Source organism: Sprattus sprattus (assembly GCF_963457725.1).
Source record: "Sprattus sprattus genome assembly, chromosome: 21".
NCBI lineage: Eukaryota > Metazoa > Chordata > Actinopteri > Clupeiformes > Clupeidae > Sprattus > Sprattus sprattus.
Genome location: NC_137919.1, coordinates 12,756,294 through 12,773,338, shown reverse-complemented (window position 1 = coordinate 12,773,338; position 17,045 = coordinate 12,756,294). Strand labels below are relative to the sequence as shown.

General features: G+C 40.8%; 1 protein-coding gene across 1 annotated transcript; it reads left to right on the top strand.

Annotated features, from left to right (window-relative positions):
- The first annotated feature begins 1,165 nt into the window (after positions 1 to 1,165).
- On the top strand, positions 1,166 to 13,299 carry LOC308382170 (myosin heavy chain, fast skeletal muscle-like). Its single transcript, XM_080859854.1, has 39 exons — positions 1,166 to 1,211; positions 1,974 to 2,189; positions 3,076 to 3,219; positions 3,305 to 3,461; positions 3,567 to 3,594; positions 3,699 to 3,813; positions 3,911 to 4,003; positions 4,093 to 4,156; positions 4,244 to 4,342; positions 4,432 to 4,535; positions 4,649 to 4,787; positions 5,094 to 5,212; positions 5,746 to 5,895; positions 5,994 to 6,164; positions 6,257 to 6,557; positions 6,662 to 6,732; positions 6,834 to 6,921; positions 7,008 to 7,125; positions 7,211 to 7,334; positions 7,455 to 7,591; positions 7,864 to 8,119; positions 8,243 to 8,485; positions 8,580 to 8,756; positions 8,840 to 8,985; positions 9,097 to 9,187; positions 9,278 to 9,667; positions 9,856 to 10,101; positions 10,194 to 10,390; positions 10,497 to 10,680; positions 10,831 to 10,996; positions 11,146 to 11,270; positions 11,371 to 11,679; positions 11,768 to 11,971; positions 12,066 to 12,191; positions 12,277 to 12,447; positions 12,537 to 12,641; positions 12,725 to 12,820; positions 12,925 to 13,056; positions 13,180 to 13,299. The coding sequence occupies exons 2-39, from the start codon at positions 1,986 to 1,988 to the stop codon at positions 13,198 to 13,200; spliced, it is 5,811 nt and encodes a 1,936-aa protein (XP_080715980.1). The 5' UTR covers positions 1,166 to 1,211; positions 1,974 to 1,985; the 3' UTR covers positions 13,201 to 13,299.
- The last annotated feature ends 3,746 nt before the right edge of the window (positions 13,300 to 17,045 follow it).

The window sequence follows — 17,045 nt, the reverse complement described above, 5'->3', positions numbered from 1 at the left end:
TTGATTACCAAATCAAAACAACAAAGTTTCACTGTCAGAAGTAAAAAATACTGTCATGAGGCCACATGAGTGAATTGTTTGGTTTTTGTTTGTTTGTTTGGTTCTTGAGTGCACTTTTAAAGTATTTCTACCTTTCCAATGTAAGTGCCTATAGCCTTTATGCTTACTCTCTTGGACAACCCAAAAGTGTGGATAACTATACAAGATTTGAAAGAAATTAAACACACACGTCACAGTACACCAGTTTCTCAAAGTGGGGTCTGTGACGCATTGCCTAGGGGTCTGCGAAAAATTCTGGCTTCCAAAGGTTTTTTTTTTGGGGATGCAATTACGAAGGTGTCCTTGGAAAGTATTCTGGCCTTTGAGGGGACAACTGGCCCTGCAGTACACCACAAATAGATCACACTCTCTTTAATCTTTGGAATGATATCTTGGAATTGAGTAGCTCTGCCCCTGCCAAAAGAGGCCTTGAACAATGTGTGTGGTATAAAAAGAATACAGTTCACGAACAGTTACAGTATAAGTGCATTACTTTGACCTTTATTAAATTAAAGTATTAACAGGCCCACCGACATGGATCATGTTTTTGATTACCAAATCAAAACAACAAAGTATTACATAACAAACATTTCATGTTTAACTAGAGGGGCATTGTTTTAACAAAATTACACAGATGCTAATCCACAGCTACAATATCAGAGTTTGCTTCAATGCTTGAAGCAATGCACCAATATAATCAAAATAACAGGTTAATAATGGAATATATTTAATACTATTATTAAATAAGTCAATACCATAAATGGACAAGATTAGGTATCATTACCACATCCCGCAATTGAAGAATGGATGCTAGTCATTTCATAAGATGTGTGAAGGCATGCCTGTCATAATGTTTAAATATACCAAACCATCCCCATCCTGCCTTATATGGATCCTGCTTAGTTTGCAGATGGTCACAATATAAAGGACTTGGAGGATCCAAGAAGAGACAGAGGCAAGGGGGTTCCAGTGCAAAGTAAGTTATAATGCTGTGACTGCTTGGTAAACTCTGATCTTCTCTGAAACATTGGAGAGCTGGATTGGCTTGGCAGTGAAATCTGTTAAGTTTTTACTATTTGCATTTATATTTGATATATTGTCTGACCTCTTACTCTCATCATTTTAGACTATTTGACAGTTCTTCACATTTCACCTGGACCTGGGAAGAACAAGTAAGTTGATCTGCTTTTTAACAGACTATCAATTCTGCAACTTCAGCTACCTTTTCAAATAATAGCAAATAGGAAATATATGCCTATAGTTCAGAATTCCCCTACCCAGTTCAGTCAAAACAATCTTTCACAAGCAAATAGGGTTGCATAGGTATGCATATTTTCCACATTCGGTCCTTAAATCCAAATCTCTGGGCTGTACACATAGTCTTTGGCTGGACAGTTATCACCTAATCTGGCTTTGTTTCTTATTTAATTCATATGAAAAGGTCATATCTCTTTTGACCAGGCTTCAGTGCAGTTCTATGAAGATATCAATTCAAATATAAAAAATACTGTAAGAGAAGAGACAATGCACTCAGCTTAAACATTTCTGACACCTACTTTCACATCTGTTTATGTCTTTTTTCTTTTTTTGGATTAAAAAAAAAAGGCTGCACTCCATACTTCTTGATGACAGACAAAGACAACATTTTAAATCTGCTAAATAATAATACAACACACTTGTATTTATTTACTACACTACCCCACGCCCGTAAGGTGCATTTTGAATTCAAGATACCCATGGTTTAATATGATTACCTGTTTCCCACATTAGATACATTGTAAATATTTACTGTTGCTCTTGACTGCCTCATACACAGTCACTACAAAAAAAACTTATTTTAGATATGCTATGTTGCAAGGATGAATTATGTTTCTTACAGTTCGTGGTTGTAATCTTGATTATATATTACATGTTCATGCCTCTTCTTCCAACAGTAAACCTTAACCATGGGCGACGGCGACATGGCCATCTTTGGCAAGGCTGCCATTTACCTCCGTAAGCCTGAGAAGGAGAGGCTCGAGGCCCAAACCATCCCCTTTGATGCAAAGTCAGCTTGTTATGTAGCTGACAAGGAGGAGTTGTACCTGAAGGCTAAAATCAAGAGTAAAGATGGTGGCAAAGTCACTGTTGAACTGCTTGAATCCAAGGAGGTATGTTAGCAAGGCTCTTAGTAAAGAAAATGATTGACTGTTTCCAGTACCACTTCCAACACCAAGGTCTTTTTTGACTCTGTAAGGTAGTCTGCCTTGCCCGATTTTTTTTGTATACAGTATTTCACCTAACTAAAAACCATGAGGCTTATGTGGCATTTATGATTATATTCTAGAAAACTTCAGCAATAATAAAAAGAGAGTAAAAGGAATGTAGTAAAAAAAAGTTTTAAATCTAAAGACACTAAAATTAAATCTAGTTTTAGAGGTGCTCAGACTTTGTACAAAAACACATTGTAAATATTTTGGAAGTTTTCTTTATTACTCTGAACCTTGTAAACATAGGTGTTTGCACCACATAGGTAAATTTAGCATTCAGAAAGTGTGTGTGGTTTCTATACTAATAATAAGTAATTTAGAAAGTGAAACATTTCTTCACGTAGAGTCTAGACTACTATGCATATTGATGAGATAGGTGTAAGCAACCTGGGACAGCTCAGTCAAAGACATTGGCCATTATTTAATGGCCCTGGAATGTCTTTGTGGCCCTCTACCCCTACAGGTTTTCTTGACACATCATAACATGGAGTCATGTCGGCTGAAACCTCACTCAGAGACTGATATTGCTGAAACCTCACTCAGAGACTGATATTGCTGAAACCTCACTCAGAGACTGATATTGTGCAAGGGATTAGTTGTATTCTTCTTACAAAGTGATTATTTATATTTTAGTTTCAAACTGAATATATTTTTGAAGTAAAGGGTTCAAGGTTGCTGTGGGTGTTAGTTTAATGTTTGTAGGACAAAATCTATTTATCAAAATACCACCAACTGCCCCACAGAAAGGTTCTTGACTGTAACTCTCTATATTGGCCATTTGTTTTAGGAAAGAGTTGTTAAGGAGGAGGATGTCCACCCCATGAATCCTCCCAAGTATGACAAGATTGAGGACATGGCCATGATGACCCACCTCAATGAAGCCTCTGTCCTGTATAACCTCAAAGAGCGTTACGCAGCATGGATGATCTACGTAAGCTCTATGCCTCCCAAAGATGAAAAACTGTTCAAAAAATAATAGAGCTGTGAAACCAATCCCCTTTATTTCCTCATTCTAGACCTACTCTGGACTTTTCTGTGCCACCGTGAACCCCTACAAGTGGCTCCCTGTGTATGACCAAGAAGTGGTGGAGGCCTACAGAGGCAAGAAGCGTATGGAGGCCCCACCCCACATTTTCTCTGTCTCTGACAATGCTTTTCAGTTCATGCTCCAAGGTTAGCATTCAATTTAAAAGCCACCAAATAATAAGATTTAATTACAAGTTTGTTCATGAACTCATTATAAAAGGTGATTTATCTAAAATTGCATTTGTTCCACAGACAGGGAGAACCAGTCTGTTCTGATCACGTAAGTGTCAATGCAGGCCTTAACACTTTGCATTATCTTCTATGTTACCCTGTGGCACACAAAATTCTTATCTGAAAAATGTCAATATCTTATGTTTAATCTAGCGGAGAATCTGGTGCTGGCAAGACTGTGAACACCAAACGTGTCATTCAGTACTTTGCAACAATTGCAGTCAGTGGTGGAGAAAAGAAAAAGGAGCCAGTGCCTGGAAAGATGCAGGTCAGAGCCCTTACACATTTATGTGCTAATTATCATAAAGCAACACCAACATTCCCTTCATAACAACATATTCCTTGAATGTTTCAACCGCTTGCAGGGCTCTCTTGAAGACCAGATTATTGCTGCTAACCCACTGTTGGAGGCTTATGGTAATGCCAAGACTGTGAGGAATGACAACTCTTCCCGTTTTGTAAGTTAATTTCTCATTTAAACTCTGGCTTCAGTTCTGTGGTTATTAATAAGATACAATGACTTAGGATATTATTTTGTCTAAAACAGGGAAAATTCATCAGAATTCACTTTAACGCAACTGGAAAACTGGCCAAAGCTGATATTGAGACTTGTAAGTATAATTATCCTGTGTATATCTACATTTTACATTATTGCTGCTTAATTTAAAGTTAAAATATATTCCTCCCCACCTAAATAGACCTGCTGGAAAAGTCTAGAGTGACATTCCAGCTTCCTGATGAGAGAGGCTACCACATCTTCTTCCAGATGATGACCAACCACAAGCCTGAGCTTATTGGTAGGGTTATTATTTTCAACCAACAATCAAAAAACATTACATGTAATTATTCATTTGCAACAACACAATATTGTTTTCTCCCTCTATAGAAATGACCCTCATCACAAACAACCCCTATGACTTCCCCATGTGCAGTCAGGGTCAGATCGCTGTGGCCAGCATTAATGACAAAGAAGAGTTGGACGCCACAGATGTGAGATATCCATTCCGAGTTTTTGTTCTGGACAATGAATACAATGAGAATGACATTCTTAAAAAAACTAATGATTAAAAATAATGATGCGCTTAAACTTCATGTAATTGCAGGATGCCATTGACATCCTGGGTTTCACTGCAGAGGAGAAAGTCACCATTTACAAACTGACTGGTGCTGTGCTCCATCATGGCAATATGAAATTCAAGCAGAAGCAGCGTGAGGAGCAGGCTGAGCCTGATGGCACTGAGGGTAGGTTTTAAAACTCTACTGCACTTGGGTCAGTTCTAGTGATAACTACTATGTAGTCTTATTTATTGAAGTAATTTCATTAAAAGATAGATCAGCATGCATATTAACTTCAAGTTGTATTTTTCCTCTGATTATAGTTATTCATATATTATATTTATTACCTACAACAGGAGCCTTCAAAAAATATATCTACTATGTCATTCATTAGATGTGTTTTAGTGGCCTCTCAATTTAGGTTAATAATGACTTTCCTGAGTAAAAAAAATTGATATACGTAAATAACTCACTTAAACGCTTTGTTTTAAGATGCTGACAAAGTCGCTTACCTCCTGGGCCTGAACTCTGCTGATATGCTGAAGGCTCTGTGCTCCCCAAGGGTGAAAGTCGGAACTGAGTATGTCACCAAGGCTCAGACTGTGCCACAGGTATCTAACATACAAGGTTGACTTAAGACCACAGAGATTTTGACATTGTTTGACAAGAATTTTACTGCTTGTATTTTCTTACTCAGGGTTCACACCCGTTATCATTGACAACATTTCAAAACTTTTCAAGGACCTTTAATGAAATCTCCATGAATCTTCACAATCTAATAAATAAACAGAATGATATACTTTACAGCACAGATTGGGCCTACAATCTGAAAGGAAAGTTTTCCATTACTTTTCTATTAGACAGGCTCAATTCGAGTAGAGACTGCATCAGGCACAGCAAAACCATTATCCATCTAAGAGTACAATAACATAATTAATTTCATTAGACCTACTGTACATTCAACAAAATAAATATTTCTTGACTTTTCCAGAACTTTCAGTGACTTAACTGAATTTCATGACTTTCCTAGCCCTGGAAAATGGGATTTTGAAACTCCATGACTTTTCAGGGATTTCTATGACAGTGGAAACCCTGCCTTTTCTCATCATAGTAAGTAAGTAGTTATTCTTACATATTGTTTTAGGTCAACAACGCAGTGTCAGCCTTGTGCAAGTCTATCTATGAGAGGATGTTCTTGTGGATGGTCATTCGTATCAATGAGATGCTGGACACCAAGAAGTCAAGTCAGTTCTACATTGGTGTGCTGGACATTGCTGGATTTGAGATTTTCGATGTGAGGACAAAATTATAAGATTCGACACTAACATCATTTATTTCTAGTCACTTAAGAGTGCCACTTTTAAAGAATGTTTGAATATGTATCCAACACAGTACAACAGCATGGAGCAGCTGTGTATCAACTTCACCAATGAAAAACTGCAACAGTTCTTCAACCACACCATGTTTGTCCTGGAGCAAGAGGAGTACAAGAAAGAGGGCATTGTTTGGGCGTTCATTGACTTTGGCATGGACCTGGCTGCCTGCATTGAGTTGATTGAAAGGGTCAGTTTCAATCAATCCACATAGCACAGTGTTAGATTTGTGTAGTTTCATGATGTCCACTTTTATAACTAAGCAATCTTAATTTTCAACAGCCCATGGGTATCTTTGCCATCCTTGAAGAGGAGTGCATTGTCCCCAAGGCCTCTGACACCACTTTCAAGGAAAAGCTGTATGCCCAGCATCTTGGAAAGACAGCAGCCTTTACGAAGCCCAAGCCTGCCAAAGGCAAGCAGGAGGCTCACTTTGCCATGGCCCACTATGCCGGCATCGTGGACTACAATATTACTGGATGGTTGGAAAAGAACAAGGATCCACTGAACGACACTGTCGTGCAGCTGTACCAGAAGTCATCAGTCAAACTTTTGCCTGTCCTGTACCCACCTGTTGTTGAGGGTAATAACCTGTTCAAGTCAAAAAGCTAATACACAAATAGTTATTATATTAGATTCTATGTATATAACTCAACTATCCGATTCATTATTTTTATATGTCAACAGAAACTGGTGGTGCTAAGAAGGGTGGTAAGAAGAAGGGTGGCTCCATGCAGACTGTGTCCTCACAGTTCAGGGTATGTGTTTAAATATCAAGAAGAAAATGATCAATCAATCAATAATCATCCCATCACAATAAACTGTATGATTAAAATTGTATACATTATTGCCACAACAGGAGAACTTGGGTAAACTGATGACCAACCTGAGGGCCACCCATCCTCACTTTGTGCGTTGTCTGATTCCAAATGAAATTAAGAAACCAGGTAAAGGGCTTTTAGTAAATTAAGACATTTCCATTATTCATCACCTTGTATTTGCTTGAAAATGTTACGTCTCTGTATATTCACAGGCTATATGCAGAACTTCCTGGTCATCCACCAGCTCAGGTGTAATGGTGTACTGGAGGGTATCAGAATCTGTAGAAAGGGTTTCCCAAGCAGAATCATGTATGCTGACTTCAAGCAGAGGTAAACATACAACAATAACTTATAATACACACTTCATATATGTATTATGTGGGTAAAATAATGTTTTTCTTATTACTGACAACAGATACAAAGTACTGAATGCCAGTGTTATTCCTGAGGGTCAGTTCATTGATAACAAGAAGGCTGCTGAAAAGCTCTTGGGATCCATCGATGTTAATCACGATGAGTACAAGTTTGGACACACTAAGGTGGAGAATGTTTCTATCTTATATCTTTTATTATGGATAAATATTGAATTACATGCAGTGTGTCCATTTCTGCCTTCAGTCACACACCTCATCATTTTTTGTTCTTCTTTTGTTCTGTAGGTGTTCTTCAAAGCTGGTCTACTTGGTGTCCTTGAGGAGATGAGAGATGAGAAACTGCTTATCCTGGTCACAATGACTCAGGCTCTGTGCCGTGCATACCTGATGAGGAGGGAGTTTGTCAAGATGATGGAAAGGAGGTAATGTGTGATGTATTTGGTGGAATCACACTCAACAAAATGATCTGCCATAAAACATAGCATTGCAGGTTTTTTAATTGTAACACAATAGGTTGTGTTGAATGAATTGCCAATCTTTTATACATTAAAGTACAAACGTACAGCAGAGATATCATTTCCATCAACACAGATGTATATAAAAGACTGGACTAATCACTGTCAATGTTTGACATAATCCCTCTGATCTATTTAGTTAGCTTCAACACGGTTTAATCAACAAATCTCTTTTGCAGAGATGCAATCTTCACTATCCAGATGAATATCCGCTCATTCATTAATGTGAAGCACTGGCCATGGATGAAGGTGTACTACAAGATCAAGCCTCTGCTTCAGAGTGCTGAAACTGAGAAGGAGCTGGTTTCCCTGAAGGAGGAACATGCAAAACTGAAAGACATGTTTGCAAAGGTTGATGCCAAGAAGAAGGAACTTGAGGAGAAGATGGTGTCTATTGTGCAAGAGAGGAATGACCTACATCTGCAAATGGCATCTGTAAGTCTATAACTGTACAACTGGTTACAATTCTTCACATCATTGCAATATTCAAATCACTGTCAGAGAATTATGTTTTCAAAACAAATCAGATTTCATCCTTTTATCTTGTATTTACTGTAGAGCAATGAGACTATCAACGATGCTGAGGAGAGGTGTGAAGGTCTGATCAAAAATAAGATCCAGCTTGAGGCCAAACTCAAGGAGACAACCGAGAGACTGGAGGATGAAGAGGAAATCAATGCTGAGCTGACTGCCAAGAAGAGGAAACTGGAAGATGAGTGCTCTGAGCTCAAGAAGGACATTGATGATCTGGAGCTGACCTTGGCCAAAGTGGAGAAGGAGAAACATGCCACTGAGAACAAGGTTTATATTCTTAAAAAAAAAAAGAATTATGTTTTATTTTCAAGAAGACTTTGTGAGGTATACTGGATATTGATATGAAATATTCTATGTGTAGGTCAAGAACCTGACAGAGGAGATGGCCTCTCAGGATGAGGCCATTGCTAAGCTGACAAAAGAGAAGAAAGCCCTCCAAGAGGCTCATCAGCAGACTCTTGATGATCTCCAGGCAGAGGAAGACAAAGTCAACACTCTGACCAAGGCCAAGTCTAAGCTCGAACAGCAAGTGGATGATGTGAGTTAAGGGCCTGTCTGTGTAAAGAAATGCACATATATATCATTGTTCTACTTAATTACTTTTTTGCTTTGTATCTGCAGCTTGAGGGTTCCCTGGAGCAAGAAAAGAAGCTCCGCATGGACCTTGAGAGAGCCAAGAGAAAGCTTGAGGGTGACCTGAAACTGTCCCAGGAGAATGTCATGGATCTGGAGAATGACAAGCAGCAGTCTGATGAGAAGCTGAAGAAGTAATGTAGAATTCTATTAGCAACTAATAATTCATGCAAACATGTACTCCTTTTTTAGTCCTTTTTTGGTATAAGCAGCCGTTTACAACTATTTAATTTACAATTATACAGGAAGGACTTTGAAACGAGCCAGCTCCTTAGCAAGATTGAGGATGAACAATCATTGGGTGCTCAGCTCCAGAAAAAGATCAAGGAGCTTCAGGTTTGTTTCACATCTTCAGTTACGAATAGTGTTAACTGTCATCTGCCGGTTCTTTCTTAGTATCATTGTTCTCTTTTCAACAACCAATAGGCCCGCATTGAAGAATTGGAAGAAGAGATTGAGGCTGAGCGTGCAGCTCGTGCTAAGGTTGAGAAGCAGAGAGCTGATCTCGCCAGGGAACTTGAGGAGATCAGTGAGAGGCTTGAGGAGGCTGGTGGTGCCACTGCTGCTCAAATTGAGATGAACAAGAAGCGTGAGGCTGAGTTCCAGAAGCTGCGTCGTGACCTTGAAGAGTCCACTCTGCAGCATGAAGCCACTGCTTCAGCTCTCCGTAAGAAGCAGGCTGATAGCGTGGCCGAGCTGGGAGAGCAGATCGACAACCTCCAGCGTGTCAAGCAGAAGCTTGAGAAGGAGAAGAGTGAATACAAGATGGAAATTGATGATCTTTCCAGCAATATGGAGGGAGTTGCTAAAGCTAAGGTTTGTGTCATGTAAACCTTAATGCTCTAGCTGACTCTGACTACAAACATTATCATACTGAAAACAGTGATACAAAACTTACATATTCTTGTACGTTTTGTATTTAATGTTATCCTAGAATTTTTTAAATAATTGCCATAAACATTTCTGACTTTTGTTTTACTTGTTAATTTTACCTTCTCAAACAGGGAAATCTTGAGAAGATGTGCCGTACCCTTGAGGACCAACTCAGTGAAATCAAGGCCAAGAGTGATGAGGGTGCGCGCCAGGTCAACGACCTCAGTGCTCAGAGAGCCAGACTTACAACTGAAAATGGTGAACTCGGCCGCCAGGTTGAGGAGAAAGATGCTCTTGTGTCTCAACTGAGTAGAAGCAAACAGGCTTTCACTCAGCAAATTGAGGAGCTGAAGAGGCTCAATGAGGAGGAAGTCAAGGTACTAATATCCGTGAATGACATGAAAAAATTGGAGTACATAGCCCACATTCTGTAAAGCCCCAAATGACACCATTCATTGTTCACAAACAGGCCAAGAATGCCCTGGCCCACGCTGTTCAGTCTGCACGCCACGACTGCGACCTTCTGAGGGAGCAGTTTGAGGAGGAGCAGGAGGCAAAGGCTGAGCTGCAGCGTGGCATGTCCAAGGCCAACAGCGAGGTTGCACAGTGGAGGACCAAGTACGAGACTGATGCCATCCAGCGCACTGAAGAGCTTGAGGAGTCCAAGTATGTACCAAACAGGGAAAGAAACACATAGAATGTGTATGTTGTTTGTTATGTTGTCTCCTAAAACCTGTCCACATCCTCTAACTTAAATTGGTTGCATTATCAGGAAAAAGCTTGCCCAGCGTCTACAGGAGGCTGAGGAACAAATTGAGGCCATCAACTCCAAGTGTGCTTCTCTGGATAAAACCAAGCAGAGACTCCAGGGTGAGGTTGAGGACCTCATGGTTGATGTGGAGAGAGCCAATGGTCTTGCTGCCAACCTTGACAAGAAGCAGAGAAACTTTGACAAGGTTGTACATCTATCTGGAATTTGTGTGATGTTGTAGGACAAACTAGCCTTCATATAACATCATTTGAGCATACGGATTTTTGGTAGCAGTGTAGCTACCTTTGGTTGCAGATATTTCAAATTAACCCAAGGCACAAACTGTTTTTCAAAGGTCTTGGCAGAATGGAAGCAGAAATATGAGGAAAGTCAGGCAGAGCTGGAGGGTGCCCAGAAAGAGGCTCGCTCTCTCAGCACTGAGATGTTCAAGATGAAGAACTCCTATGAGGAGGCTCTTGACCACCTGGAGACTCTTAAGAGGGAGAACAAGAATCTCCAACGTAAGTCCAGATGGCCGTAAAATACTTACAAATCAAAGCTTGTTTAGAGAAGCTTAAATCAAAATGTTTTATCCTGGTATGCAAAAAAATCAATAGCACATTGGTAGATGCTGACTTTGTGTTAAGGGTTTTTAAATGTCTTGTTGCAGAGGAGATCTCTGATCTGACGGAGCAGCTTGGTGAGACTGGAAAGAGCATTCATGAGCTGGAGAAGGCCAAGAAGACTGTTGAGTCTGAAAAGGCTGAGATCCAGACTGCCCTGGAAGAGGCTGAGGTACAAATACAAAATCTAACAGAATGGAGTGGATAGATTCAATAGGACATCTTAATAAATTAAGCAATTGTCCTATGTTTTACACTCTATTATAAAATAGGGAACTCTTGAGCATGAGGAGTCCAAGATTCTCCGTGTCCAGCTTGAGTTGAACCAGGTCAAGGGTGAGGTTGACCGCAAGCTTGCAGAGAAGGATGAGGAGATGGAGCAGATTAAGAGGAATAGCCAGAGGGTGATTGACTCCATGCAGAGCACCCTGGACTCTGAGGTCAGGAGCAGGAATGATGCCATGAGAATCAAGAAGAAGATGGAGGGAGACCTTAATGAGATGGAGGTTCAGCTGAGCCACGCCAACCGCCAGGCTGCTGAGGCCCAGAAAAATCTGAGGACCGTCCAGGGTCAGCTCAAGGTCAGTAGTATAAATATTAAGTGTTTTGATATTACAGTGCTTACACCAATGAAGTATAGCAAACACCATACATTTTTCTGTCAACCAGGATGCTCAACTGCACCTTGATGATGCCGTCAGAGGACAGGAAGACATGAAGGAGCAGGTTGCCATGGTGGAGCGCAGGAACGGCCTTATGGTGGCTGAGATTGAGGAGCTTAGAGCTGCCCTGGAGCAGACAGAGAGAGGCCGCAAAGTGGCTGAGCAGGAGCTGGTTGATGCCAGTGAGCGTGTTGGCCTCCTCCACTCCCAGGTAGAGAATACAAAAAGTTTGTTTAAACCGATACCTAAAACAAACAGTTTCAGCATTCAAAATATAACTGTTGTTGTTTTTTTTTCTACACTAGAACACCAGTCTGCTGAACACCAAGAAGAAGCTTGAGACTGACTTCCTTCAGGTCCAAGGTGAAGTTGATGACATTGTCCAGGAGGCAAGAAATGCTGAGGACAAGGCCAAGAAAGCCATCACTGATGTATGTTTTTTTTTCTGAAACGGAGCATTATATTTAAAAGTTCTGTTTTTTCTATTATTTAAAAATACACTTTTCCATCATATAGGCTGCCATGATGGCAGAGGAGCTGAAAAAGGAACAGGACACCAGTTCTCATCTGGAGAGGATGAAGAAGAACCTGGAAATCACGGTCAAGGATCTGCAGCACCGCCTGGATGAGGCAGAGAATCTGGCCATGAAGGGTGGCAAGAAACAGCTCCAGAAACTGGAGTCCAGGGTAGGTAACAAAATATGACTGGATGAATATGTTTAACTTATCATAACAAAACAGAGGTCAGTGTCTAAAATGGGAATATTTTTTTTAAGGTTCGTGAACTGGAAGGTGAGGTTGAGGCTGAACAGAGACGAGGTGTTGATGCTGTCAAGGGAGTCCGCAAATACGAGAGGAGGGTGAAGGAGCTCACCTACCAGGTAAGAACGCTCTCCTCTTTCTATAGAACTGCATGCAAAATGTAAGAGGGGAGGACATTCCTGGACAAACTTTTTCTCTTTAGACTGAGGAGGACAAGAAGAACGTCAACAGACTGCAGGATCTGGTTGACAAGCTGCAGCTGAAGGTCAAAGCCTACAAGAGGCAAGCTGAGGAAGCTGTGAGTATTTTTCTGCCTTTGCTAAACAGGAAAATATTTGCTACTTCACGTTGACTCTTTATTAATTGTTCCGTTTAAATTGCACTCAATTTCATTTACAACAGGAGGAACAGGCCAATACTCACCTGTCCAAGTGCAGGAAGGTGCAGCATGAGCTGGAGGAGGCAGAGGAGCGTGCTGACATTGCTGAGTCTCAAGTCAACAAGCTCAGGGCCAAGAGCCGCGATGGCGGAAAGGTGAGATAATGTTTTATGAAATTAAAGAAATATTATTATATCACAAATAAACTTTGAGAATGTAAGTGTCATTGATTTTAATTTGACATCTAGTTTATTCATTTTATTTGTTCTCTTTTAAAGGGCAAAGAGGCTGAAGAATAAACTCTCTGAATCCATGTCACTTTCATCTGGATTAAAAATCCTGGTTAATGTGACTTTGCTAACAATGCATACTCCCTAATAAATATTTATTTGACTTCATATTTTTTTGGTCTTTCTTTAATGGCATATTCATGTACTTTAGTCAGGAGGTTGACTTTTCTATGACTTTATAACTGGACTGTAGCTTTTTTCGGTACCACTTTACAATAAGACTCCATTATAAATGGTGTATAAATGGTTTATAAATAGGTTATTAATTAGGTTGTAAACCCATTGTAAGTCATTAATAAGCCCTTATACATGAGTTATAAACACAGTTTTTATACATCGATGCAGGCTCACTATTTTGGAAGATCCCCATCTTGGCAACCCACTGTTTATGCTATAGTTTGCTCTACTAGCCCAATTGCACACTCCCTGCCATTCTTGTATCTGTTACTAGAGATTAAACCCCAGGACGGGGGGGTCTCACAACGTGCCCCCCCCCCCCCCCCCCCCCAAATAAAAACTTTACAGTTAATGTTTGTAACTGATAACTAGATGATGATGTGTTTCACACTTTAAAATAAGGCTCCGTTTTGCCAGTCATAAATGTTAGTAACTGATTAATAGAGGGTGATTTGTTGTGTAATGAGAAGTAGGCAGTAACTTGATCTTGGATGGATAGATACTTTATTAATCCAGAGGGAAATTTTAGGGCATCCAGTAGCATCCGGACACAACATCCTTGCTCGTTTCAGTAAAGACGCCATTTTGAAAGTACGGGTGCCAAGTTATGTCATGCGAGACTGACATAAAATTCAACCAATCCCATCTCGTGTACCATTCAAACACAAATAGAATACATTTTCTCATTGGCTTACCTCTCTGTCACACAATACAACAGTTTTTTTACGTTTTCTATGTTAGGTTATGATAAAACAGCGGCATTATGTCATCAGTACTGTGGTACTGATATTTGCATGGCCGGACCTGAAAGAGTCGTGCATTTTTTGTTAGCTAGTGACGTGATGCCATAGGTCAGAAGGTCACAGACCAGCGCGCCCACGGCATATAGGGAGCTTGAGTGGGGGGGCTTCTTGTGTTTCAGTTCCGTTCCCACTCCTTTTGAACGTGTTCTCCCTATGTGTATGTGATTTGTGGATGTTGTGTCTGGATGCTACTGGATGTCCTAAAATTTCTCCGGCTGGATAAATAAATTATCCATCCATCCAAGATCAAGCTACTGCTTACTACTCATCACACAACAAATCACCCTCTATTAATCAGTTACTAACATTTATAACTGGCAAAACGGAGCCTTATTGTACGTTGTGAGACCCCCCCCCCCTCCTGGGGTCTCTAGTAACAGATACAAGAATGGCAGGGAGTGTGCAATTGGGCGAGTAGAGCAAGTTATAGGATAGACAGTGGGTTGCCAAGATGGGGATCTTCCCAAATAGTGAGCCCGCATCGACATATAAAAACTGTGTTTATAACTCATTTTTAAGGGCTTATTAATGACTTACAAAGGGTTTACAACCTAGTTAATAACCTGTTTATAAACCATTTATAAACCATTTATAATGGAGTCTTATTGTAAAGTGGTACCCTTTTTTCTATAGGAAACGGTTTTATCATTCACAATCATTCAACAGATCTCACGGTCCTTGGTACTTATGTGAGACTAATTAAGCTGTTGAGCTACATCAGAGTTATAACACATCAGAGAAGGTCTGCTAACGTCCAACCTAAAGATTATATTTTGCATACTGAACTAGAAGGGCTTTATCCTAAACTGCAGATCAATCACAGGGATCACATATGAGGGATTTGAACACGTGTATTTTCAAATGTGCAGTTCTGATATTTTACCATCTCCTAACTAACTATATTTTTGTTTTGCTCTTCTATCTCATTAGGTTCTTTCCTATCCAAATCGCTAAGTTGGATTTGATAATGTCCTCAACATGTTCAATAACCAGCACACTCGAGGAACTATCATGCAGTTCTGTCTTCAAAAGATAAGAGGCAATGTATTAAAGGGGACTTCTTCATCATCACAGAGTCAGCTTGGCAAAAGATTGAAAGATTGTTGATAGACCTCCACTTCCAATTGAAGGAGAAAGATTGCTTGGGTTATGCATGTATTGCAAAGGGCTTTGCTTTGTACAGGACTTAAGAGCAGACTCATATAAAATGGTAGAGAATAATCCAAAACATTTTACAATCAGAGTTTGGTACACAGAAAGGCAGTCCAGAAACAAGCAAGCAAATAAAAAAGGGGGCAGGCAACGACAGGGTTCGGTGTGGGATTGGGTCGAGGTTCTCTACAGGGGCAGGCGTTCAGAGATCAGGCTGATAATCCAGAAGTGAAGAAACAAAGGCGAAATCAGATGGACAGGCAGAGGTCGGCAACAATAGGTAATCAATAAACAACAGGGACACACAGACTATAAACACAAGACGATGAGGGTCAGGTGGAAACAAATGCAGGCAATCAACAAGGCAGGGAACACTCACAAGGGCAGGGCGTGAGGTGAGCTCTCCTTCACAGGCTTGATACGGGACACATGGAAAGTGGGGTGCACCATCATTGCTCTGGGGAGCCTGATTCGTACGGCAGTGGGGTTAATGATGTTGGAGATGGGAAAAGGACCAATAAACCGGGGAGTCAACTTGCGTGCCTCAACACATAGGGGGATGTCACGGGTGGACAGCCAAACTATATTGATAGTTTTCAGGTGACATCAGAATGACCAGCTGGCGGGTAAAAAAAACATTCCACAGCTGTATTTCACTGGAGTTTATACAGAAACCGTCCAGGTACTACAATGCCAGTAGAAAATATATGGGAAGATAATCTAAGTTGTCATTCGCCAGACCAGGTGTACTCACTTGTTTAAACCGTTGGGTAGGCTAAAGGCTGCTAGCTAACAGCAGGTAGCTCGCTAGCGGGTAGCTAGCTATTAAAGGCACTCATCTTTGCTCTGATTATGAAGATGTGTTTTGTTTTCACCTTCAAGATGATATCATTGTGAACCCATTCACTTCTGAAAATTAAATAACTATCTTTGCTTTTGTAGGCTTTCATTTTTTGAGATGTGTAGGGCGATGGATTTTCTATTAGATAGAGGTAAATATCTCCACACTGGAGCTCAGGCAAGTTCCTAAAATTAAGTATTGTTCTAAATATCTCTGTCTGGCTATGGTGGTATGGTCTGTGGTTGATGGTGATCGTAGTTGAGGAGGCGACACTGCTCGAATTTGTCCACTGTTTGTTGCCATTTTCGCGGTTTCGCTGTACTATTTGCCCGCCAGCTAACTATTGTAATCACGTGCCTGAAAACTACCATTTGCCAGGTTGGTAAGGGGGCGCGGGGTCGCCATATTCTTCCCCCAGGCTGAGCTTCCTAGGAGCACCTCACAGTCACCAGTCCAGCGGCATTGGCGGATGAACTTCTGGGCAGAGGGGATGCTGACCTCCATCTCTAGGGCGGGGAATAGTGGTGGATGGTAGCCATAGACACACTGAAAAGGAGAAAAGCTGGTAGATGAACTGGGTAGGGTGTGAAAATTCTACCCAAATGAGATGTTTGCTCCAGGTGGCCGGATTCTGGGAAACAAGGCACCCTAGGCAGTTCTCGAATTCAGCCGCAGTTCTCGAGATCAGCCGCTCCGCCTGGCCTTTTGACTGTGGATGGTATCCTGTGGAGAGACTGACCGTGGCGCCGAGGAGGGAACAGAAAGCCTCCAGAACTGTGAAATGAACTGAGGTCCCCGTTCCGACATAAAATCTTTAGGGAAACAATGTATCCAGAAAACGTGGGAAAAAACAGCCTCCGCAGTCCCCTTGGCGGAAGGTA

Coding starts and splice junctions, on each gene's coding strand:
- LOC308382170 (XM_080859854.1), top strand. CDS start 1,986: ATGGGCGACGGCGACATGGCCATCTTTGGCAAGGCTGCCATTTACCTC. Junction 6,922..7,007: donor AAATGAAATTAAGAAACCAG/GTAAAGGGCTTT, acceptor GTATATTCACAG/GCTATATGCAGAACTTCCTG. Junction 12,821..12,924: donor AGAGGCAAGCTGAGGAAGCT/GTGAGTATTTTT, acceptor CATTTACAACAG/GAGGAACAGGCCAATACTCA.